The sequence below is a fragment of the Callithrix jacchus genome, chromosome 5, assembly GCF_049354715.1.
Source record: "Callithrix jacchus isolate 240 chromosome 5, calJac240_pri, whole genome shotgun sequence".
NCBI classification, from domain to species: domain Eukaryota; kingdom Metazoa; phylum Chordata; class Mammalia; order Primates; family Cebidae; genus Callithrix; species Callithrix jacchus.
The window spans coordinates 6,469,776-6,495,275 of record NC_133506.1 but is presented as its reverse complement, the minus strand read 5'-3'; the positions used below and the strand labels follow the sequence as shown (position 1 = coordinate 6,495,275).

The 25,500-nt window shown below is 47.4% G+C and overlaps 1 protein-coding gene and 1 pseudogene across 10 annotated transcripts in view; one reads left to right on the top strand and one right to left on the bottom strand.

The window, feature by feature from the left end:
- The window catches only part of COMMD7 (COMM domain containing 7), a 31,642-nt gene extending 14,745 nt beyond the window's left edge, over positions 1 to 16,897 (bottom strand). For 5 of the 9 annotated variants that reach the window (XR_013535054.1, XR_013535055.1, XM_017971850.4 and 2 more), the window contains exons 1-3: positions 16,667 to 16,897; positions 4,135 to 4,188; positions 3,936 to 4,038 (exon numbers count right to left, since the gene is read on the bottom strand). Coding sequence is in view for 6 of the 9 variants with exons in the window: in XM_017971850.4 (XP_017827339.2) it covers positions 3,936 to 4,038; positions 4,135 to 4,188; positions 16,667 to 16,750 (241 nt within the window). In the remaining 3 variants the exon portion in view is untranslated. The remainder of the gene's footprint in view (positions 1 to 3,935; positions 4,039 to 4,134; positions 4,189 to 16,666) is intronic. The other 4 variants (XR_013535056.1, XM_078371133.1, XM_008995548.4 and 1 more) reach the window with 1 other exon arrangement.
- LOC103792786 (large ribosomal subunit protein eL28 pseudogene) lies at positions 8,192 to 8,641 on the top strand (annotated as a pseudogene). The gene has a single exon (XR_013535057.1). The product of XR_013535057.1 is annotated as a large ribosomal subunit protein eL28 pseudogene (transcript).
- Positions 16,898 to 25,500: the final 8,603 nt, after the last annotated feature.

The following is a 25,500-nucleotide window of genomic DNA, read 5'->3' as shown; positions in this document are numbered from 1 at the left end:
TGGGAGGCTGAGGTGTGTGGACTGCCTGAGCTCAGGAGTTAAGAGATCAGCCTGGGTAACACCGTGAAACCCCATCTCTACTAAACTACAAAAAATTATCTGGCCATGGCAGTGTGCACCTGTAGTCCCAGCTACTAGGGAGGCTGAGACAGAAGAATCACCTGAACTCGGGAGGCGGGGCATGCAATGAGAGAGATTGTGCCACTGTACTCCAGCATGGGGGAGCGAGACTCCATCTCAATAAATAAATAAATAAGCAAACCCAAAAAGATCAGCACTTTACAAAGTTTTTACTTGACTCTCCCTCTTGCCAAAAAGAAATAAAGGCAATCTAACAGGGTACAGTGGGGGGCCAGGTGCAGTAGCTCATGCCTGTAATCCTAGCGGTCTCAGACTCCGAAGTGAGAGCATCACTTGAGCCCAGGATTGCTAGAGACCAGCCTGGGCAACAGAGGGAGACCCCGACTCCATTCATTTTTAAAATAATAGGCTGGGCATAGTGGCTCACACTATAATCCCAGCACATCGGGAGGCCAAGGCAGGAGGATCACCTGAGGTCAGGAGTTCAAGACCAACCTGGCCAACATGATGAAACCCCGTCTCTACTAAACATACAAAAATTAGCCAGGCATGGTGGTGGACACCTGTAATCCCAGCTATTCAGCAGGCTGAGGCAAGAGAATCGCTTGAACCTGGGAGGCGGAGGTTGCAATGAGCCGAGATCATGCCAGTGCACTCCAGCCCGGGCAAAAGAGCAAGACTCAGTTTCCGGGGGGAAAAAAAAAGACTTCTGGTTCTACACTTTAGGTGCCAATCCCACAGAAATACTCACATGTGTGAGTACAAAGAGGTTGTAGGATATTCACTGTGGCACTGTTTGTAAGGGTGAGATATGAGAGCAATAGAAATATCCAACAATAGGAAACAGATTAGCTAAAAGGAGATATATTCAGTCTCCGAGATATTACAGCAACCTAAAGAATGAAGTTGACGCGAAAAGAGATCTATGATATACCAAGTATGAAAACATGTAAGTTCCAGGGCACTTTTTATGATTTGCTACCATTGATGGAAAACAAAGCTACGTGAATGTATATGTTTATTAGTGTACATAAAAAGATAAAGGCTATAGTCCAAAATTATATTGGGATTATCTCTAGGGAAAAAAGTAGGATGAGAGTACAAGGGGATTTTTACTTTTGACTCTCTATAGCTCTGTACTGTTTCTGAGCTTAAAGTAAAAATTTCCAGGCCGGGCGCGGTGGCTCACGCTTTAATCCTAGCACTTTGGGAGGCTGAGGCGGGTGGATCACGAGGTCAAGAGATCGAGACCATCCTGGTCAACATGGTGAAACCTCGTCTCTTGTACTAAAAATACAAAAAATTAGCTGGGCATGGTGGCGCACGCCTGTAGTCCCAGCTACTCGGAAGGCTGAGGCAGGAGAATTGCTTGAATCCAGGAGGCAGAGGTTGCGGTGAGCCGGGATCGTGCCATTGCACTCCAGCCCGCGTAACAAGAGCAAAACTCTGTCTCAAAAAAAAAGAAAAAAAAAAATTTAGGCCGGGCGGGGTGGCGCATGCCTATAATAATCCTAGCACTTTGGGAGGCTGAGGCGGGTGGATCACAAGGTCAAGAGATCGAGACCATCCTGGTCAACAAGGTGAAACCCCATCCCTACTAAAAATACAAAAATTAGCTGGGCATGGTGGTGTGCGCCTGCAGTCCCAGCTACTCAGGAGGCTGAGGCAGGAGAATTGCTTGAACCCAGGAGGCAGAGGTTGCGATGAGCCGAGATTGTGCCATTGCGCTCCAGTCTGGGTAACAATAGTGAAACTCCGTCTCAAAAATAAATAAATAAATAAAAATATTCCTGCCGGTGCAATGGCTCACACCTGTAATCCTAACACTTTGGGAGGCTGAGGTGGGTGGATTGCTTGAGTTCAGGAATTTGAAACCAGTCTGGACAGCATGGCAAAACCCCATCTCTACAAATAATAATAATAATAATACGAAAAATAGCCAGGTATGGTGGTGCATGCCTGTAGTCCCAGCTACTCTGGAGACTGAGGTGAGAGTATCACTTAATCCCGGGAAGCAGAGGTTGCAGTGAGCTGAGATCGTGCCACGGCACTCCAGTATGGGTGACAGAGCAAAACCCTGACTAAAAAAAAAAAAAAGAAAATGGGCCGGGTGCGGCGGCTCAAGCCTGTAATCCCAGCACTTTGGGAGGCCAAGGAGGGTGGATCATGAGGTCAAGAGATCGAGATCATCCTGGTCAACATGGTGAAACCCCATCTCTACTAAAAATACAAAAAATTAGCTGGGCATGGTGATGCGTGCCTGTAATCCCAGCTACTCGGGAGGCTAAGGCAGGAGAATTGCCTGAACCCAGGAGGCGGAGGTTGTGGTGAGCCAAGATCGTGCCATTGCACTCCAGCCTGGGTAACAAGAGCGAAACTCCATCTCAAAAAAAAAAAAGAAAACGTATTCCTATATTAAAAAGACTTTGGTCTGGCTCGGTGGCTCACGCCTATAATCCCAACACTTTGGGAGGCTGAGGCAGGCAGATCACAAGGTCAGGAGTTTGACACCAGCCTGGCCAACATGACAAAACCCTGTCTCTACTAAAAATACAAAAATTAGCCAAGCATGGTGGTGGGTGCCTGTGGTCCCAGCTACTCAGGAGGCTGAGGCAGGAGAATCACTTAACCCCAGGAGGTGGAGGTTGCAGTGAGCCAAGATTGCACCACTGCACTCAGCCTAGGTCAAGGCCGGGTGCAGTGGCTCATGCCTGTAATCCCAGCACTTTGGGAGGCCGAGGTGGGTGGATCACCTAAGGTCAGGAGATTGAGACCAGCCTGATCAACATGGCAAAACCTCATCTCTACTAAAAATACAAAAATTAACTGAGCATGATGGCGGGTGCTTGTAATCCCAGCTACCTGGGAGGCTGAGGCAGGAGAATCACTTGAATGCAGGAGAGGAAGGTTGTGGTGAGCTAAGATCACACCATTGCACTTCAGCCTGGGCAACAAGAGTGAAACTCCAACTAAAAAAAAAAGACTTCAAATTCTTACCGAGCCATGAAAGCAAAGGCGGCAAGAATCACAAAAGAAGAGGATCAGAAAATTTCACAGTTGAAAAATCTCTAGAATGTTCTGGTTCAAGCCCCCAGAACCTCAGGAGCACAATACAGGGCAAAAGGAAGAAACTTCACTAAGATCCAGGAAAGTACCAAACAGGGGCAAACAAATTAAGCCCTCAACTTCGAATACACTTGAAGTGAAGCTGGGCTTGGTGGCTTACACCTATAATCCCAGCACTTTGAGAGGCCGAGTCAGGAGGACAGCTTGAACTACAAGTTTTAGACCAACCTGGGTAACAGAGAGACTCTCTCTCTACACACAAAAAGCATTAGCCAGGCAGGGTGGTGCACACCTGTGGTCCCACCTACTTGGGGAGTTGAGGCAGGAGGATCACCTGAGCCTAGGAGTTTGAGGCTGAAGTGAGCTATGACTGCACCACTGTATTCCAGCTTGGGCAACAGAGCCAGATCCTGTCTCAAAAAAAAAAAAAAAAAAAGCTCCATTTAAAAAAACGAGATTCAAAGGACACTGTCAAATTGCTATAAAAGGTTCAAAATGCTTATTCTCAATTTCTATACTTATTGTAGAGAGGACAAGAGGACACTCTGGGGACAGAACCAAGGATGCAGACTGAACTTTTGAGTCGTGCTGTGCCACAGGGCATTTGCTATTCCACTATACTCTGTTTACCTGTTACCTGGGCTCCTCCTGAGACAGAGTCCCACCCGTATCTGGCTCATTACCAAATGCTCTGGCTCCATCCTGGGAGCATGCTTCAAAGACTCCATGGACTAAAGGAATGTTCAAGTTAGTGTCTCTGGCCATAGCTGATAAGAGAGGTTACTCACCATTTGGAACCAAGAGGAGGCTTTTCATGATGCTTCTGAGGGAGCCAAGACTGATCTGATTGGTGGTGGCAAATTCAGAGAGCTGAGCCAGAAACCTTTCCACCTGCAGAGGGGGAAGAGTGAAAAGCCCAGGCCTTCACTCTCTAAACGTCTCAGGGAACATGGGCCCGCTCTCCCTAACACAAAATGTTTTATTTACCTCTTTTGGCTCAGTTAGGAAGTGGAAAAGCACCTCTGTCAGGGTTGAGAACTGCTGTGAAGAAAATAACACAGAACATCAGTACAATTTCTACTCCTGGGTCAGCGTGCCCCACGCCAGGCAACTGTAGAGCCTTGAGAGGGAAGAACAGTAACAGCCAGGTGTTATGTCTGCTCTGATCATCTTACAGCTACAAACGTTCACAAGACCCACCACCAGTGTCAATACACCTGTGTCACTACATCATCTGAAAAACATGTTTATTGGGATACTTGGGAGGCATGTATTGAGGGATTGTGAGCATATGCACCCAGGTACACACATATATCTCTAGGACACAGACACAGACACACACAGACACACACACATGCACAAAGGGGAAATCACCAAAAAATTAAAAGCTGTTACCACTTTGGATTATTTTAATTTTCTTCTGTTTTGCCTATCCATATTTTCTTTCTTTCTTTCCTTTTTTTTTGAGACAGAGTCTCTCTGTTGCCCAGGCTGCAGTGCAGTGATGCAATCTTGGCTCACTGCAACCTCTGCCTCCTGGGCTCAAGTAATCCTTCCACCTCAGCCTTCAGAGTAGCTGGGACTACAGGCACATGCCACCAGGCTGGGCTAATTTTTTTTTTTTTAAAGTAGAGACAGGGTCTAACTTTCTTGGCCAAGATGGTCTCAAACTCCTGGGCTCAAGCAATCTATCCTCCTCAGCCTCCCAAAATGCTGGAATTACAGGTGCAAGTCATGCACCAGGCCTCATATTTTCTTGGGTTCCCCCCACTGTAAACATCTTGTTACTTGTATAAGACAAAAATAAACTGCAGTACTTTATTATGCACCCAGAACACACTCCTACAGTTTTGTGTGTATTAATCTTTTCTCTTTACTGATACTGTGTTGTTAGGAACTGAAGGTTTATGTCCCCCCAAAATTCATATATTGAAGACCTAACCTCTGTTGTGACAATATTTGAAGACAGGTCCTGTAAGATAATAAAGGTTAAATGAGGTTATAAGAGTGGGACCCTAACCCCATGGGGCTGGGGCCCTTATTTTATTTTTTCTGAGATGGAGTTCAGTCTGTCATCCAGAGTGATAATATTTTATTGTGGCACAGTCTCGGCTCACTGTAAGCTCTGCCTCCTGGGTTTAAGCGATTCTCCTGCCTCAGCCTCCCAAGTAGCTGGCATTACAGGTGCCTGCCACCACACCTGGCTAATTTTTGTATTTTTAGTAGAGACAGGGTTTCACCATGTTGGCCAGGCTGCTCTTGAGCTCCTGACCTCAAGTGATCTACCTGCCTCGGCCTCCCAAAGTGCTGGGATTACAGGCATGAGCCACCAGCCTCTTCCTCTTCTTATAAGGCCCTAGGCCAGGCGGGGTGGCTCATGCCTATAATCCAAGCTACTCAAGAGGCTGAGGCAGAAAAATTGTTTGAACCCGGGAGGCACAGGTTGCAGTGAGCCAAGATTGTGCCACTGTACTCCAGCCTTGGCGACAGAGCAAGACTCCGTTTCAAAAATAACAACTGTGAAAAAAACCCAGCGTGTATGGCATAGTGGGGAAAACCAGGATGCCAGAGTTTAAAAGACCCAGATGAATCAGTGCTCTGCCATTGACTACTCTTGTAAATTTAATCAAGTCATTTAGCCTCTGTCCCAGTCCCTACAAGGAAAACAAAGGTGATAATATAATACCTAGCTTCCAATACTAACAGTGACACATGCAGAGCCTCTAGCACAGCGCCAGGCTGGAAGCTAAACAAATGCTAGCTACAATTAAAGCCATAATTATAGTCACTATGCCATTTGATCCACCTTCTAGAAGCAATACATAAAAAATGAAAAATATTATGGGCAGATACTTCCGCTTGAAACCCCCAAATCTTTACGTGTAGTATGTTAAATGTACCTCTCCCTTCTGCTGTGACACATTAAACTCTACACATCTGTCAGGGCTCTGTATTACTTTATTCTAAAATGTATTCTATTTTAAAATACAAAACCAAACTGGGTGCAGTGGCTCAGGCCTGTAATCCCAGCACTCTGGGAGCCCAAGGTAAGAGGATTGCTTGAGGCCAGGAGTTTGAGACCAGTTTTGGCAATATAGCAAGAACCTGTCTGTACAAAAAAATTCAAAAATTCGCCAGGCAAGGTGACATGCTCCTATAGTCCTAGCTACTCAGGAGGCTGAGGCAGGAGGATTGCTTGAGCCCAGGAGTTCTAAGCTACAGTGAGTTATGATCATACCACTGATCTCCAGCCTGGATGAGAAAACAAGATCCTAACTCAAAAATTAAAATAAAAAAATAAAATGAGACAGGTGTGGTGGTATGCACCTGCAGTTCTAACTACTGAGGCTAAGATAGGAGGATTGCTTGAGCCCAGCTCGAGGCTGCAGACAACTTATGATTGCACCACTGCAATCCAGCCTGAGCAACAGTGCAAGAATGTGTTATTGATCCCTCATCCCTATCTCTGCCTTCCCTCATCCCTATCTCAGCCTCCTTATCCTCCAAAGCCCTGCCAAGAAACGCTGATACTCCCAACAAGAAAGGGACCTACCCAGATCCTCAACTTCTGAGGCTCCCCTCTGAAAACTCACCTGAGGCCACCTAGAATTTTCAACCCTGATAAGGAACACAAGCATGTCTTAGAAGGTTCCTTGTACGGTGTTGCAGCTTCACCGCAACTTAAATATTGTAAGTGCACAGTATTTGTTGAATAAATCTTTCCTAAATAACCCCCCACCATGCTTTGCCTTTGCAATTGCATAGGTCCCTCCCCCTGGAATGCTCACCCACCCGTGACTATTTATGCATTCATCTCAAAATCGTAATGATTCTCCCCAGTAAACATAGGAAGAGATGCACAGGGTCATTCCAGGCTGGAGTAATGCAAATCAGTAAAACCAGAAGATACTATTTTTCACTTATCAGATCTGCACACACAAAAGTTTGACTAGGACAAGGAAGCAGACAGACTTCTGCACGACTGATGAGAGGATACACTGGGGTGAACTTTTTAGAGGGCAATTTCACAATGTGAATCTAATATTTATTTTTTTTATGCAAACTCTGGGTGTTGCCCAGACTGGAGTGCAGTGGCGCAATCCTGGCTCACTGGAGCCTCCAATCTCTTGGGCTCAAAGCAATACTCCTACCTCAGTCTCCTGAGTAGCTGGGATTACAGGCATATGCCACTACATCCACACTGGGCTAATTTTTTAAATATTTTGTAGAGATAGGGTCTCACTATGTTGCCCCAGCTCATCTGGAACTCTAGGGCTCAAGCAATCCTCCTGCCTCAGCCTCCCTAAGAGCTGGGATTACAGGCATGAGCCACCACATGCAGTCAGCATCTAATTTTTTTTTTTTCTTTTTGAGACGGAGTTTCGCTCTTGTTACCCAGGCTGGAGTGCAATGGCACGATCTCGGCTCACCACAACTTCCGCCTCCTGGGTTCAGGCAATTCTCCTGCCTCAGCCTCCTGAGTAGCTGGGATCACAGGTACGCACCACCATGCCCAGCTAATTTTTTTTGTATTTTTAGTAGAAACGGGTTTTCACCATGTTGACCAGGATGGTCTCGATCTCTTGACCTCGTGATCCACCTGCCTGGGCCTCCCAAAGTGCTGGGATTACAGGCTTAAGCCACCGTGCCCGGCCATAATTTTTAAATGATTATATCCCTCGATCTAGTAATTCCATTCCATGAAGTATATCCTTCAGGTATGTTCCAAAAAGTAAACGTTTTGGCAAGTTACAGTGGCTCATGCCTATAATGCCAGCACTCTGGGAGGCTGAGGCAGGAGGGTCACTTGAGCCCAGGAGACCAGCATTATGTTCAGGCTGTTAATATAGTGAGAGCCCATCTCCACAAATCATAATACATTTAAATTTCAAAAGAAAAAAGAAGGTTGGACACATGGCTCACTCCTGTAATCCCAGCACTTTGAGAGGCTGAGGCGGGTGGATCACCTGAAGTCAGGAGTTTGAGACCAGCCTGGCCACCATGGCGAAACCCTGCCTCTACTAAAAATACAAAAATTATCTTTCTGTGTCAGGACATTGCTGCGAGAGGAGCCGCCATCATGTCTGCGAATCTGCAATGGATCGTCGTGCCAAAATGCTTCAGTTTCCTGATCAAGAGGGACAAGCAGACCTACAACACCGAGCCCCATAACTTGAAGGCCCGCAACTCCTTCCGCTACAACGGGCTGATTCACCCCAAGACTGTGGGCGTGGAGATGGCAACTGACTGCAAAGGTGTGGTGGTGGTTATGAAGCGGAGATCCAGCCAGCAGAAGCCTGCCGCCTCCAGCGTGCAGACCACCAACAATAAGAACGCTTGCGCCACGCTCAGCAGCATCAGACACATGATCTGCAACAACAAGTACTGCCCTGACTTGTGCATGGCAGCGGTCCACAGGGTCAGCACCATCTTGCACAGCCAGAAGCCTGTGATGGTGAAGACGAAGCGGACCCACCCCACCAAGAGCTCCTGAGTCCCCTGATCCCCAAGCAATGAAGAGTCAGCTGGCTTTCTCACCCAGAAATAAATTAATTAATTTAAATAAAATAAAATAAATTAGCTGGACATGACGGCGGGCGCCTGTAATCCCAGGAGAATCACTTGAACCCGGGAGGCAGAGGTGGCAGTGAGCTGAGATGGCACCACTGCACTCCTCCAGTCTAGGATACTGAGACTCCATCTCAAAAAAAAAAAACCCTGAGTGCAGTAGCTCACGCCTGTACTCCCAACACTTTGGGAGGCTTGAGACCATCCTGGCCAACATGGTGAAACCTGGTCTCTACTAAAAATACAAAAATTAGCTGGGCGTGGTGGCACACAGGTAGTAGTCCCAGCTACTCGGGAGGCTGACTCAAGAGAATCCCTTGAACCTGGGAGATGGAGGTTGCAGTGAGCCAAGATGGCGCCGTTGCACTCCAGCCTAGCAACAGAGTGACACTCCGTCTCAAAAAAAAAAAGCAATAGATCTCTTTGTATTGAAGGGGGAAAATATCCAGAATACATTGTTCATTTTTTTTTAAAGCAAGATGAACATAAAATACATACAGAATGATCTTTATATATATATATATGTGTGTGTGTGTGTGTGTATGTACATATATATGTATATCTATATATAATTCAAAGCCAGAAATGGGAGAATCACTGGAGCCCAGGTATTCAAACTCACCGTGGACAACATAGTGAGACCTCATCTCTAAAATACAAAAACAAGGCTAGGCATGGCAGCTGACGCCTGTAATCCCAGCACTTTGGGAGGCCGAGGAGGGCAGATCACCTGAGGTCAAGAGTTCGAGACAAGCCTGGCCAAGATAGTGAAACTTTATCTCAACTTTATCTCTACTAAAAATACACAATTAGTTGGGTGTGGTAGCATGTGCTTGTAGTTCCAGTTACTCGAGAGGCTGAGGCAGGAGAATTGCTTGAACCAGGGAGGTGGAGGTTGCAATGAGCCAAGATCACATCACTGCAGTTCAGCCTGGGCAACACAGTGAGACTCTATCTCAAAAAAAAAATAATAATAATAAAAATAAGAAAACATGGCCAGGTATGTGGCTTACGCCTGTAATCCCAGCACTCTGGGAGGCTGAGGAAGGTGGATCACGAGATCAGGAGTTCAACACCTGACGTTTTTTTCTATAAAAATAAGTAAGAAACTATTTTTTGTTTGTTTTTTGAAACAGAGTCTCCCTATGTCACCCAGGCTGGAATACAGCTCCATGGCTCACTGCAATCACAGCTCACTGCAACCTCTGTCTCATGGATTCAAGTCATTCTCATGCCTCAGCCTCCTGAGTAGCTGGGATTATAAGCGTGTACTACCATGCCTGGCTAATTTTTGTATTTTTAGTGGAGACAGGGTTTCACCATGTTGGCCAGGCTGGTCTTAAGACTCCTGGCTTCTCCGGGTACAGTGGCTATTTGGTTTATGGTAGGCATTCAGGTATTACCCACTGAATGAGTAATAAATGGTAATGCCAACGTTCACACAATGATTCATTTATTCCTTGAGGCCTACACTTCAGACTTCAAAATAAATTTAGCTAATCGAGTGGGTACTTGGAGAAAGCTGGTTATCCAACATAAGACAGGGAAATGGCCCAAATGACGCAGGTAAGTTGCTTATCAGGAAGAAGGTTTCTGTATTAACAATAAAGGTAATGGTTTAGAATATGTTCCAAGGTTAGAAAATGAGTCAATTCTGCGGCCCACTGCTCATACCTATAATCCCAGCACTTTGGGAAGCCATGGTGGGTGGATCACTTGAGGCTGTAAGTTCTAGACCAGCCTGAGCAACATAGCAAAACCCTATCTCTTCAAAAAATACAAAAATTAGCCAGAGGCAGGTGCCATGGTTCATGCCTGTAATCCTAACACTTTGGGAGGCCAAGGCTGGTGGATCACCTAAGGTCAGGAGTTCAAGACCAGCCTAACCAATATGGTGAAACCCCGTCTCTACTAAAAATACAAAAAAATTAGCCGGGCCTGGGGGTGGCACCTGTAATCCCAGCTACTCAAGAGGCTGAGACAGGAGAATCACTTGAACCTGGGAGGCGGAGGCTGCAGTGAGCCGAGATGGTGCCATTGCACTTGGGCCTGGGCAACACAGCGAGACTGTCTCAAAAAAAAAAAAAAATTAGCTAGGCATAGCGGCACATGCCTATAGTCCCAGCTACTAAAAAGGCTGAGGTAAGAGGATCAGTTGAGCCTGGGAGTCGACCTCCAGCCTGGGTGACAGAGCAAGACACTGTCTCAAATTAAAAAAAAAAAAAAAAAAAGAAATAAGGCCAGGCACAGTGGCTCACGCCTATAATCCCAGCACTTTGGGAGGCTGAGGCAGGTGGATCACAAGGTCAAGAGATCGAGACCATCCTGGTCAACAAGGTGAAACCCCATCTCTACTAAAAATACAAAAATTAGCTGGGCATGGTGGCGTGCACCTATAGTCCCAGCTACTCGGAGGCTGAGGCAGGAGAACTGCTTGAACCCAGGAGGTGGAGGTTGCGGTGAGCCGAGATTGCACCATCGCACTCCAGCCTGAGCAACAAGAGCAAAACTCCGTCTCAAAAAAAAAAAAGAAATAAAAGAAGTGAATTCTGGGTGCAATGGTTCATACTTTGGGAGGCTGAGGTAGAGGGATCCCTTGAGGCCAAGAGCACCAGACCAACCTAGGCAACAGACAGAGACACCCGTTACCATAAAAAATTGTTAAAAATAGGCCAGGCTGGGTGGCTCACACCTACAATCCCAGCACTTTGGGAGGCCAAGGTGGGTGGATCACTTGAGGTGAGGAGTTCAAGACCATCCTGGCCAACATGGTAAAATCCTGTCTTTAAAATTAATTAATTAATTTAAAAAAAAATATTAACCTGGTGTGGTGCATGTGTCTGTGGTTCTAGCTACTCAAAAGGCTGAGGCAGCAGAACTGCTTGAGCCCTGGAGCTCAAGAATGCAGAGCCATTATTGTGCCACTGCTCTCCAGCCTTGGCGACAGAGTGAGATCTTGTCTCATAAAAAAAAAAAAAAAAAAAAAGAAAGAAAGAAAAGAAAATGAGTCAAGTGCTGATCTCAAAGGAAGTGGTTTGTATTTTCTACGAATAGCAAGCTGTAGGTAATTTTACAGATCATAAAAAACAAACAAACAAAAAAACCAACTTTGTTAGTAGCAGAATCTGTTTTTATTCCCCAAATGTATATCTTCCAGAGAACACTGATACATTAACAAGTAAAAGTAAGCTATTTCCACAGGCTTTGAAGCCAAATACTCCATCCTAAATTCCTGGCTCTTCCACTTCCTGGCTGCCTGACCTTATTTATTTATTTTATTGAGACAGGGTCTCATTTTCTCACCCAGGCTAGAGTGTAATGCCATGGTCATAGCTCACTGCAGCCTCAAACTTCCAGGCTTAAGGGATTTTCCTGTCTCAGCCACTTAAGTAGCTAGAACTACAGGCACACACCACCATGCTCAGCTAATTTTTTTTTTTTTTTTTTTTGAGACTGAGTCTCGCTCTGTCACCAGGCTGGAGTGCAGTGGCGAAATCTCGGCTCACTGCAACCTCTGTCTCCTTGGTTCAGGCAATTCTCCTGCCTCAGCCTCCCAAGTAGCTGAGATTACAGGCAACTAATTTTTGTATTTTTAGTAGAGACAGGTTTTCACCATCTTGGCCAGGCTGGTCTTAAACTCCTGAACTCGTGATCCACCCAGCTCGGCCTCCAAAAGCAGTGGGATTACAGGCGTTTGCCACCGTGCCCAGCCTCAGCTCATTTTTTAAAAATGTTTTTTTAGGTCCGGGCGCGGTGGCTCAAGCCTGTAATCCCAGCACTTTGGGAGGCCGAGGCGGGTGGATCACGAGGTCAAGAGATCGAGACCATCCTGGTCAACATGGTGAAACCCCGTCTCTACTAAAAATACAAAAATTAGCTGGGCATGGTGGTGCGTGCCTGTAGTCCCAGCTACTCAGGAGGCTGAGGCAGGAGAATTGCTTGAACCCAGGAGGCAGAGGTTGCGGTGAGCTGAGATCAGGCCATTGCACTCCAGTCTGGGCAACAACAGCGAAACTCTGTCTCAAAAAAAAAAAAAAGTTTTAAAAAACATTAAAAAATTTTTAAACAGAAAAATGATAGTATTTTTGTACAGCTGTGCAATATGTTTGTATTTTCAGCTATGTGTTACTACAAAAGTGCCAAAAAGTATAACAAAATCAGCCTGGGCAACATGACGAAATTCTGTCTCTACAAAAAACACAAAAATTAGCCAGGTGTGGTGGCACATGCCTATGGTCCCAGCTATTTGTGAGGCTGAGGTAGGAGGATTGCTTGAGCCCAGGAGGTCGAGGCTGCAGGGAGCATGGTTGACAGAGCAAGACCCTGTCTCCAAAAAAAAAGTAGTAAGAGTTCATGAAGTAAAAAAGTTACAGTTGGCCAGCGCAGTGGGTCACACCTGTAATCCCAGCACTTTGGGAGGTCTAGGCAGGCAGATCACTTGAGGTCAGGAGTTCATGACCAGCCTGGCCAACATGGTAAAACCCTGTCTCTACTAAAAATTTTAAAAAGTCGGCCAGGTGCAGTGGCTCAAGCCTGTAATCCCAGCACTTTGGGAGGCCGAGGCGGGTGGATCACGAGGTCAAGAGATCGAGACCATCCTGGTCAAAATGGTGAAACCCCGTCTCTACTAAAGATACAAAAAATTAGCTGGGCATGGTGGCATGTGCCTATAATTCCAGCTCCTCAGGAGGCTGAGGTAGAAGAATTGCCTGAACCCAGGAGGCAGAGGTTGCGGTGAGCCGAGATCGTGCCATTGCACTCCAGCGTGGGTAACAAGAGCGAAACTATATATACGTGTATTTATATATACACACATGTATATATATAAAAGTAGGCCTGGCATGATGGCTCACGCATGTAGTCTCAGCACTTTGGGAAGCTGAGGCGGGCGCATCACTGGAGGTCAGGAGTTTGACACAGGCCTGACCAACATAGTGAAACCCCATCTCTACTGCAATTACAAAAATTAGCCAGATGTGGTGGTGGGCACCTGTAATCCTAGCTACTTGGGAGGCTGAGGCAGAAGAATTGCTTGAACCTGGGAGACAGAGGTTGCACTGGGCCAAGACTGTGCCACTGCAATCCAGCCTGGGCGACAGAGTGAGACTCTGTTTCAAAAAAAAAAAAAAAAAAAGTAGCCAGGCAAGGTGGTGCACACCTCTTGTCCCAGCTACTTGGGAGGCTAAGGCAGAATTGCTTGAGCCTGGGAGGTGAAGGTTGCAGTAAGCCAAGATGTGCCACTACATTCCAGCCTGGGCAACAGGGGGAGACTCTGTCTCAAACAAACAAACGAAGTTACATTAGGCTAAGGTCAGCTTATCAGAAAAAGAAAAAAAAATTTTTTTTTTTTTTAATGAATCAGTAGTTCTTATGTTGCCCAGGTTGGCCTTGAACTCATAGCCTCGCCTCCTCAAGCGCCAGGACAACTGGCCCGAGCCACCACGGCTCCCAAAATTTTTGTTTAGAGATGTGATCTCACCATGCTGCCCAGGCTGGCGTGCTATGGCTATTCACAGGTGGAATCATTGTGCACTACAGTCTTGAAATCCTGGGCTCAAGTGATCCTTCTGCCTCAGCCTCCCAAGAAGCTGGGACTACAGTGGTAGCTGTGCCACCATGCCCAACCAGAAAGTATTTTTTTTATTTTTTATTTATTTTTTTTTTGGCACCTCTGTTTTATTTCAAGGCATTTAAAGGGCAAGTTCTATTGATGGGAATCACAGATACTGAAAATAATGATGAAATAAAACCTTATGAATATCTTTCCTGTAGATTATTGAAATTATCTTTCTTGTAGTTATTGATATTAAAGACAAAGTCATTTCTAAAATTGTTTTAATATTTTTCCAGCTTATTTTATTGTAAACATACCATATATAATACACATAACCTAAAAATAAATATTAATTGAATATTTATGTTACTCTAAAGCTTCTAGTCAAAGGAAGCTATTAGTAGTTAAATTTTGGGGCAGTCAAAAGGTTTTTTTTTTTAACATTTATATTATGTTCATGGTTACATATCTTTTTATTTTTATTTTTTATTTTTTTTGAGACGGAGTTTCGCTCTTGTTACCCAGGCTGGAGTGCAATGGCAACCTCCACCTCCTGAGTTCAGGCAATTCTCCTGCCTCAGCCTCCTGAGTAGCTGGGTTACAGGCACGCACCACCATGCCCAGCTAATTTTTGTATTTTTAGTAGAGACGGGGTTTCACCATTTTGACCAGGATGGTCTCCATCTCTTGACCTCGTGATCCACCCGCCTCGGCCTCCCAAAGTGCTGGGATTACAGGCTTGAGCCACCGCGCCCGGCTCCTAAAAAGTATGTTTTATAAATTTAGTGTTGCCTAAGGATACAGAGTTTATAGTCTATAATACCATAATGTCCGAGGCCTTCACACTCACTCACTCACCCAGAGCAACTGCCCGTCCTACAAGCATCATTCACAGTAAGTACCCTAGGGGTATTATTTTTCATCTTTTATACTGTATTTGTACTTTACCTTTTCTGTTTAGATTTGTCTAAACACACAAATATTGGCCGGGCATAGTGGCTTATGCCTGTAATCCCTGTACTTTGGGAGGCTGAGGTGGGTGGATAACCTGAGGTCAGGAGTTTGAGACCAGGCTGACCAATATGGTGAAACCCCATCTCTAATAAAAATATAAAAATTAGCCGGGTGTGGTGGCATGTGCCTGTAAGCCCAGTTACTAGGGAGGGTGAGACAGAGAATTGCTTGAACCCGGGAGGTGGCGGTCACAGTGAGCTGAGATTGAGCCACTACACTCCAGCCTGGGTGATAGAAAGAGACTCCGTCTCAAAAAAAAAAAAAAATTAATTTCCATTTCTGTTTAATTTTTAAATGTGGCTACTACAAAATGGAAAGTTAGAAATGTGGCTTGCAATTTTTTTCTGTTGCATAGCTCAAGCTTAGAGCCTTCCTGTCATTGTAAGTGGTAAGTTTGCTTTTCATCCCGCAAACAGCACTACTGTGTGGGAAGCTGTGGGGGGTACGGAGATGAAAGAGAGGGCCCCTACCTCCTGAGAAGTGACAACCTAGTGGGGGAAATAGACCTATCTTCCCAGTAGGGGTGAGAAATGTCATTCTCACCTATTTATTTCAGTTGCTTTGGTGGTATGAAAGGGGCATCCCAACCAGCACAGGAGCAGGACGCCTCTAAGGCTGCCTTGGCTGGCACCTTCAGCCTGAATCGGGAGAAAAGGGCTTTGCCAGCTCCCCCACCATCAAGGATAGGGACCCCCCACTGTGCATAGTGTATCGGGTTTCTTTCCATGTGAATCCCAGGGACTCCCCTTAACTGAGTGGGGGTGGAGGGTGTCATCAGCCTTGCCCCAGACCCAGCCCCTCAGGCCCATAGGGCCCCATCGGGGCCTGTTACTGACACTCACGTCACACTGAGATGTAAGACAGCAGCCCAGGCCGGGCTTCCCTGGGCCCCCTCGGATTCTCGAGCCTTCCCGCTACCCTCAGGCTTCCTCGGCTTCCCTGCCAAGCATGCATCTCCCTTTGGCCCCCACCGCACCCCCAAACTCCCCACGCCCTTAGTCTGTTCCTTCAGTTCCCCAAACTCCTTTAACCTCACCTCGACTCCCCTCCGTCCCTCTTCTAGGACCCCAAAAGCTCTCCTCGGCCCCAGGACCCCGCGGAGGTCCTGTAGTCCCATCTGTGGGACCCCACAAACCCCTTCGGACACCTCAGCTGGCACTTAGGCCTCCGGAGATCCCGTGGCTCTCGAGTTATCACCATCGCTCACCTCAGACCCCAGCTCCCCTCAGCCTCGCCCCGAACCCACCTCACACACCCAAAACGACTAGACGCCGCTCTGTCTAGTCTCCCCCAACTCCCACCATCCCAAGACGCCCTGGGCCCCCAGGCCCGGCTCCCGGAATCACCTGGGCCCCGCGCCCCACGCCCGGCCGCCGGACCCACCTGCGCGTCCAGCTGGTTCAGCTGCTGCATGTCGCCCCCCACGGCCTCGGGCACTGGGTCCTGCGTGCAGTGCAGGCGACCCATGGCGCGCTCCCCAGCCCCGCAAGCCCCTCCGCCGCCGCCCTGCTCAGCTTCCTCCGCCGCCGCCGGCCTCACCGCGCATCCGCAACCGCACTTTCGCCACGGCCGCCGCCGCCGCCGCCGCCGCCGCCGCCGCCGCCGCCGCCGCCCTCACCGCGCATCCGCAACCGCACTTTCGCCACGGCCGCCGCCGCGCTCCTCCCCCGACCGCCCTGGGCTGTGCGGGGCCGGGGCACACTCGCGCGGCGGCGGACACGCGCGGCCACTGGGCTCCGAGGAGAACCGGGGGGTTTCCTGCCAGTTCTCCCGCTGAGGGACCCCTGGGCACCGCGCTTGGCCTCTCTGAACCTCAGTTTCGCCATCTGTGAAAATGATGGCTGGGGTGGCTCCTTAAAGGAGTTTAGCCTCCAGGAAAGTTTAACGCTGAGCCTGGCACACAGGAGGTCCTCAATAAATGGCTAGCTGCTATTATCATCATCACCGTTATTACGCACTCGGCAGATATTTATGGCACGCCTACTCGATGCCAGGCACTGGGGACAGGGATGGGAACCAAGCAGGCCAGAGTGTCCCTCGGAGGGCTGGCATCAGAGCAGAGCAGTAGTTCTCCACCCCGGATGGGCATCAGCAGCACCTGGTGTTGCCGGGCCCCGCCCCCGGAGGATCTGACTCCAACGGGCAGGGTGGAGCCTGAGAATTTGCATTTCCAAAATGCACCCAGGGACCACACTTTGAGACCCTCTGTGCAGTGGAAGAAACTGACTCACCAACGATTACTCAAAATAGTGCGAGGGCTTTGACCGTGCAGGACAGGGAAGGTGGTGGTCAGGTGGGTGAGGGGAGGTTATTGAAACCGTGACGTCACTGCAGCCCTTCAAACACTTTAATCCCCCATGCCCTCTCTTCCCAGGGACTCCTCACAGTTCTCAGGTGAGTATTACCCTGATCCCTTGAAAACATGAGAAAATAGAGACATGCTATCCAGAATTTAGGAACTGGACGCCTTGCCTAAGGGCTTCACCTAGCCCCTAAGTCCAGCCTTGAGGTTAAGTGGAGAATGCCAAGAAACCTGGGGCAGGGAAATATGGGAGGTTTGGCGCACCTTCCTCACCAGCCCTCCTCCTCTCCCCTACCCTTTCCTGAAAATTCCCTTCTGGAAAGGTATAAACAAAATGTCTTCTACCCTAAGGACAATCCCATCCCCTTCAGTCATTATTTCATTCATACATTCATTCGACAAAATATTAGGCCGGGCAAGGTGGCTCACGCCTATAATCCCAGCGCTTTGGGAGGCCAAGGTGGGTGGATCACAAGGTCAAGAGATCGAGACCATCCTGATCAACAAGGTGAAACCCCGTCTCTACTAAAAATACAAAAATTAGCTGGGCATCGTGGCACGTGCCTGTAATCCCAGCTACTCGGGAGGCTGAGGCAGAATTGCTTGAACCCAGGAGGCGGAGGTTGCGGTGAGCCGAGATCGTGCCATTGCACTCCAGTCTGGGTAACAACAGTGAAACTCCATCTCAAAAAAAAAAAAAATATTGAGTGGCACACGCCTGTGATCCCAGCTACTCAGAGGCGAGGCTGAGGCAAGCAGGTTGCTTGAGAGATCAGGAGGTTGAGGCTGCAGTGAGCCCAGATGGTGCCACTGCACTCTAGCGTGGGCGAGAGAGCAAGACCACGTCTCCAAAAAAAAGGAGGTCAGTTGTGAGGCAGATATGATAGGCGGTGGAGATCCCACAGTGACACAACCAGATGAACCAGATGCAGTGCCTGGCCTCTGAGAAGTCGGAATTTACCCAGAAAAGCAGATGCATGTGTGTGTAAAAGTATTAAAGAATTCCAAAAAGTAGGAGGTGCCTTGAGAATGTGTACAGGACGCAGCCCAAGTTTGGAGTACCTGGAAGAGAATGAACCTTGGGTTATAAACAGACGGGGACTGAACCCAGAGGCTCTACTCACCGTGCAAGAATTTTTGTTGTTGTTGTTGTTTTGTGACAGATTCTGGCTCTGTCACCCAGGCTAGAGTGCAGTGTCACAATCTCTGCTCACTATAACCTCTGCTTCCTGGGTTCTAGTGATTCTCCTGCCTCAGCTTCCCATATAGCTGGGAATACATGTGGTCACCACCATGCCCAGCTAATTTTGGTATTTTTACTAGGGATGGGTGTTCACCATGCTGGCCAGGCTGGTCTCAAACTCCTGACCTCAAATGATCCACTTGCCTCAGCCTCTCAAAGTGCTAAATTTACAGATATGAGCCACTGTGCGTGGCCCGGAATACTTTTTATTTTTATTTATCTATTTATTTTGAGATGAAGTATTGCTCTGTCACCCAGGCTGGAATGCAACGGTGTGATCTCAGCTCACTGCAAACACCAGCCTTTGCTATTTTTAAATACATTTAACTTTGTTAAAAAAGAAGAACCGGGCTGGGTGCTGTGGCTCACACCTGTAATCCCAGCACTTTGGGAGACAAAGTCAGGTAGATCACCAGAGGTCAAGAATTCAAGACCATCCTGGCCAACATGGTGAAACCCTGTCTCTACTACCAATACAAAAATTAGCAGGGCATGGTGGTGCGTGCCTGTAATCCCAGCTACTTGGGAGGCTGAGGCAGGAAAATCGCTTGAACCCAGTAAGCAAAGGTTGCAGTGAGCCAAAATTGAGCCACTGCTCTCCAGCCTGAGTGATAGAGCAAGACTTGGTCTCAGAAGAAAATAAATAAATAAATAAGTAGTTTGAGAAAAAAAAAAAGATCCCTGTCAGAGCATTACGTTTGTTCCTATCTTAAGTGTTAAGTCTGTTTAGGTATAACTTATGTACAATAAAATAAAAGGAACCCGGTTTAAGTTTTGTTTTGTTTTTAACATCGTGGAGAAACCCGCTGGATTTCTTTCACTTCTGCTCCCACAGCGACTGATGTTGAGTCACCCCATAAATACTGTATTTGTGGAATGGAATTAGCCCACGTGACAGAAAATACAGAAAAGGGAAAAAAGTAACTTGAAACTGCCAGCCAGGCTGGGCGCGGTGGCTCACCCCTGTAATCCAAGCAATTTGGAGGCCAAGGCAGGCGGATCACCTGAGGTCGGGAGTTCAAGACCAGCCTGACCAACATGGTGAAACCCTGTCTTAAAAAAAAAAAAAAAAAAAAAAAGGCTGGGTGCAGTGGCTCACGCCTGTAATCCCAGCACTTTGGGAGGTCAAGAGATCGAGACCATCCTAGTCAACATGGTGAAACCCTGTCTCTACTAAAAATACAAAAAAAATTAGCTGGGCACGGTGGTGCGTGCCTGTAATCCCAGCTACTAAGGAGGCTGAAGCAGGAGAATTGCCAGAACCCAGGAGACGGAGGTTGCGGTGAGCCGAGGTCGCGCCATTGCACTCCAGGCTGGGTAACAAGAGTGAAACTCTGTCCCTCCCCCGCAAAAAAAAGAAACTGCCAGTCTTTTTCCACATTCACAGGTCACTCGGATTCCGTGATTTGTTTTCCATTTCACATACACAGGACTCTCGCATTTCACCAAGTTATTTAAGAATCCCTTATACTACAAGGGTGGTCCTTGGATCAGCAGTGCTGGCCTCACTTGGAACCTTGTTAGAAATGCCAGTCTGGGCCGGGTGCAGTGGCTCATGCCTATAATCCCAGCACTTTGGGAGGCCGAGGCAGGTGGATCACGAGGTCAAGAGATCGAGACCATCCTGGTCAACAAGGTGAAACCCATTCTCTACTGAAAATACAAAAATTAGCTGGGCATGGTGGTGCGCACCTGTAGTCCCAGTACTCAGGAGGCTGAGGCAGGAGAATTGCTTGAACCCAGGAGGCAGAGGTTGCGGTGAGCCAAGATCATGCCATTGCACTCCAGTCTGGGTAACAACAGCGAAACTCTGTCTCAAAAAAAAAAATAAATAAAATAAAAAGAAAAGCCAGTCTCATTCCAGCACTTTGGGAGGCTGAGGCAGGCAGATCACCTGAGGTCGGGAGATTGAGACCAGCCTGGCTAACGTGAAGAAATCCCATTTCTATTAAAAATATAAAAATTAGCTGGGCATAATGGCACATTCCTGTAATCCCAGCTACTTGGGAGGGTGAGGCAGGAGAATCGCTTTAGGTGGCAGTCAGCTGACATTGCTCCACTGCCCTTGATTCTGGGTGACAGAGTGAGACTCTATCTCAAAAAAAAAAAAAAAAAAAAAAAGAAATGCTGAATCTCAGGTCTGCTAGACCTGCTGATTCAGGATCAGAATTTTAACAAGATCCCCAGGTGATTTGTGGGCACGTTAAAGTTTGAGGTGCAAATAATAACAACCATTTTAAGTGCCCGCTTTGTGCAGTGCTTTAAGTGCCTGAATACACACCGTGTATCATGATAATAAGACTTTGCAGCCTACTGATTGTCGCTCATATTCTTTTTTCTTTTTTGTGTGTGCTGGGACCCAGGAAGGAACCATTGCTTCCGTTTTAATGTTTAGCCACAATGTGTTACTGCTGTCCTTTACACATCTGTCTCCCCCACTTACTAATTATTTTGTCTCAGGCAAATTGCTAACTTTTCAGTGCTGCTATTTCTTTTTTTATTTATAAAATGGAGATGATAATACAACCTTCTTGAAAAGATGAAACAAGACAATGCTTATAAAGCATTTAGCACAGCAACCGGCCCATGGTAAGAGCTCAATAACTAGTTGGTATTATTATTATTGCAATTTTTCAATCTTATAAAAAGAACATGGAAATAAACATTCCTGTACACCATTATTTTCCGCATCTGATTATTTCTTTAGGAAAAATTTCTTTTCTTTTCTTTTTTTGAGACGGAGTTTCGCTGCTGTTACCCAGGCTGGGGTGCAATGGCGCAATCTCGGCTCACCACAACCTCCGCCTCCTGGGTTCAGGCAATTCTCCTGCCTCAGCCCCCCGAGTAGCTGGGATTACAAGCACGCGCCACCATGCCCAGCTAATTTTTGTAATTTTAGTAGAGACGGGGTTTCACCATGTTGACCAGGATGGTCTCGATCTCTTGACCTCGTGATCCACCCGCTTCGGCCTCCCAAAGTGCTGGGATTACAAGCGTGAGCCACCGCACCTGGCCCGGCAAGTGATATTATGTTCAGCATTTCTGGATTCTAAATATCATGGGGGAGGGGCAGAGGTAGGGATATTTAACAGGTACCACAAAAAATAGTTATGAATAAGGCGGGGCATGGTGGTTCATGCCTGTAATCCCAGCACTTTGGGAAGCCAAGGAAGGCAGATCACTTGAGGTCGAGAGTTTGAGACCAGCCTGACCAATATGGAGAAACACTGTCTCTACTAAAAATAAAAAAAAAGTAGCCAGGCATGGTGATGCATGCCTATAATCCCAGATACTCAGGAAGCTGAAATAGGAGAATCACTTGAATTCAGGAGGCGAAGGCAGAGGTTGCAGTGAGCTGAGATCATGCCATTGCAAGTGTAATCCAGCACTTTGGGAGGCTGAGGCAGGAGGATCACCTGAGGTCAGGAATTCAAAATCAGCCTCACTAACATGGAGAAACCCCATCTCTACTATAAAATACAAAATTAGCTGGGTGTGGTGGCGCATGCCTGTAATTCCAGCTACTTGGGAGGCTGAGACAGGAGAATAGCTTGAACCTGGGAGGCAGTGCTTGCGGTAAGCCAAGATTCTGCCATTTCGCTCCAGCCTGGGCAACAAGAGCAAATCTCCGTCTCAAAAAAAAAAAAAACAAAAAAATCTCATGTACCCCATAAATATATACACCTACTATGTAGTCACTAAAATAAAAAAAATTTAAAAATATATTTTGGCCGGGCGCGGTGGCTCAAGCCTGTAATCCCAGCACTTTGGGAGGCCGAGGCGGGTGGATCACGAGGTCAAGAGATCGAGACCATCCTGGTCAACATGGTGAAACCCTGTCTCTACTAAAAATACAAAAAATTAGCTGGGCATGGTGGCTCATGCCTGTAATCCCAGCTACTCAGGAGGCTGAGGCAGGAGAATTGCCTGAACCAGGAGGTGGAGGTTGCGGTGAGCCGAGATCACGCCATTGCACTCTGGCCTGGGTAACAAGAGCAAAACTCCATCTCAAAAAAAAAAAAAAAAAATTATAATGGAGTCTCACTCGGTTGCCCAGGTTGAAGTGCAGTGGCACAATCTCAGCTCTGCAACCTCCGCTTCCGGGGTTCAAGCAATTCTCCTGCCTCAGCTTTCTGAGTAACTGGGACTACACGCATGCATAATCATACCTGGTTAATTTTTTGTATTTTTAGTAGAGATGGGTTTTCGCCATGTTGGCCAGGCTGGTCTCAAACTCCTGACCTCAAGCGTTCTGGCTGCCTCAGCCTCCCAAAGTGCTGAGATTACAGGCATGAGCCACTGCATCTGACCACAAAAAAAAAAAATAATAAATAAATAGAAAAATATAAACATAGGCGGGGCACGGTGGCTCACGCCTATAATCCCAGCACTTTAGGAGGCCAAGGTGGGTGGATCACGAGGTCAAGAGATCGAGACCATCCTGGTCAACGAGGTGAAACCCCGTCTCTACTAAAAATACAAAAATTAGCTGGGCATGGTGGTGCGTGCCTGTAGTCCCAGCTACTCGGGAGGCTGAGGCAGGAGAATTGCTTGCACCCAGAAGGCGGAGGTTGCGGTGAGCCGAGATTGTGCCATTGCACTCCAGTCTGGGTAACAACAGCGAAAATAAGTATCCTGGGGAGGAGGGATGAAGAGAGACTAGTTAATGGGTACAAACATAAAGTTAGATAGAATAAGGTTTTTTTTTGCTTTTGTTTTTGTTTTGTTTTTGTTTTGTTTTTTTTTTTGTTTTCACATTTTTAATCATGTTTTTCCTGTCTGTGAAGTAATGCTTGTTCATGACAATCTGGAAACGCCACAGAAGCACAAGAACGTTACACATGCCAAGTTACTTAATCCTCACACAACCTTGGGGTAGTTTTCATGCCTCCGAAATCCCACGATCTGCTCAAATTATCCCCTGCCAACAATGGCTGACGCAAGGCCTGGGCAGAGAAGGTGAGGATCCTTGAACATCTGGTTGTCGTTCAACTTGTTTGTATGCTGAACACTTTCAAGATAAAAAGCTGGTGGTTAACCCGACGATCCCCTTCGCCCCCGGACGTGAGCCCCAGGAGGAGGGATTGTGTGTGTTTTTCTCCTCGCGGTGCTCGGGCGCCATCCACGTGCGTCGCGAGCCGCGGAAGCCCTATTTGCAGAGGAGGAAACTGAGGCATGGAGGCCCAAGATCATCCAGGTGATGAGGAGCCTGGCGCGTTCTCCACGCGGCCCACGTGGCCTCCCCGCGTTGGCTCCCGCGGGAGCCCCAGACCTGACCTAGTCACACCTCCGGCAGGTCCGCGCGGATCCGGACAAAGCGCCTGAGTCTGCGCCCACCCGCGGGGGCCGGGGCGGACTTTTTTTTTTTTTTTTTTTTTTTTTTTTGAGACGGAGTTTTGCTCTTGTTACCCAGGCTGGAGTGCAATGGCGCGATCTTGGCTCATGGCAACCTCCGCTTCCTGGGTTCAGGCAATTCTCCTGCCTCAGCCTCCTGAGTATCTAGGATTACAGGCACATGCCACCATGCCCAGCTAATTTTTGTATTTTTAATAAAGACAGGGTTTCACCATGTTGACCAGGATGGTCTCGATCTCTTGACCTCGTGATTCACCCGCCTCGGCCTCCCAAATTCCTGGGATTACAGGCATGAGCCACCGCGCCCAGCCCAAGTTGTTTTTTTTTTTTTTTTAATTTTTATTTATTTATTTATTTTATAAAGACGGGGTTTCACCATTTTGGTCAGGCTGGTCTTGAACTCTCGACCTCAGGTGATCTGCCCGCCTTGGCCTCCAAAGTGCTTGGATTATAGGCGTGAGCCACCACACCTGGCCTGATAGACTAGGTTATAATGTTCCGTAGCAGAGTAGGGTGACTACAGTTAACAGGAATCCAGTGTGTATTTCAAAATTGCTAGAAGTGGCTGGGTGCGGTGGCTCACATCTGTAATCTTAGTACTTTAGGTGGCTGAGCCAGGTGAATTGCTTGATCCCAGGAGTCAAAACCAGCCCGAGCAACATGGTGAAACCCTGTCTCTACAAAAAAACACAAAAATTAGCCAGATATTGTGGTGGGCACCTGTGGTCCTAGCTGCTTGAGAAGCTGAGGCTGGAGGATCACTTGAGCCTGGGGAGTGGAGGTGCACTGGGCTTAGATCGCGCCACCCTACTTTGGCCTGGGTGGACAGAGTGAGACCCCTTTCTCCAATAAATAAATTAAATTAAAGAAAACAAAACAAAATACTTGAAGAGAGAATGTTCCCAACACATAGAAATGATAATTACCACCGGACTCGGTGGCTCACTCACGCCTGTAATCCCACACTTTGGGAGGCTGAGGAGGGGGGATCAGGAGGTCAGGAGATCAAGACCAGCCTGACCAACAGGTTGAAACCGCATCTTGACAAATATACAAAAATTAGCCAGGTGTGGTGGTGCATGCCTATAATCCCACTTACTCAGAAGGCTGGGGCAGGAGAATAATTGATTATATCCGGGAGGCAGCTGAGATTTTGCCACTGCACTCTAGCCTGGGTGACAGAGCGAGACTCCCTCTCAAAAAAAAGAAATGGTAGGGCCGGTGCGGTGGCTCACGCCTATAATCCCAGCACTTTGGGAGGCCAAGGTGGGTGGATCACGAGGTCAAGAGATTGACACCATCCTGGTCAACAAGGGG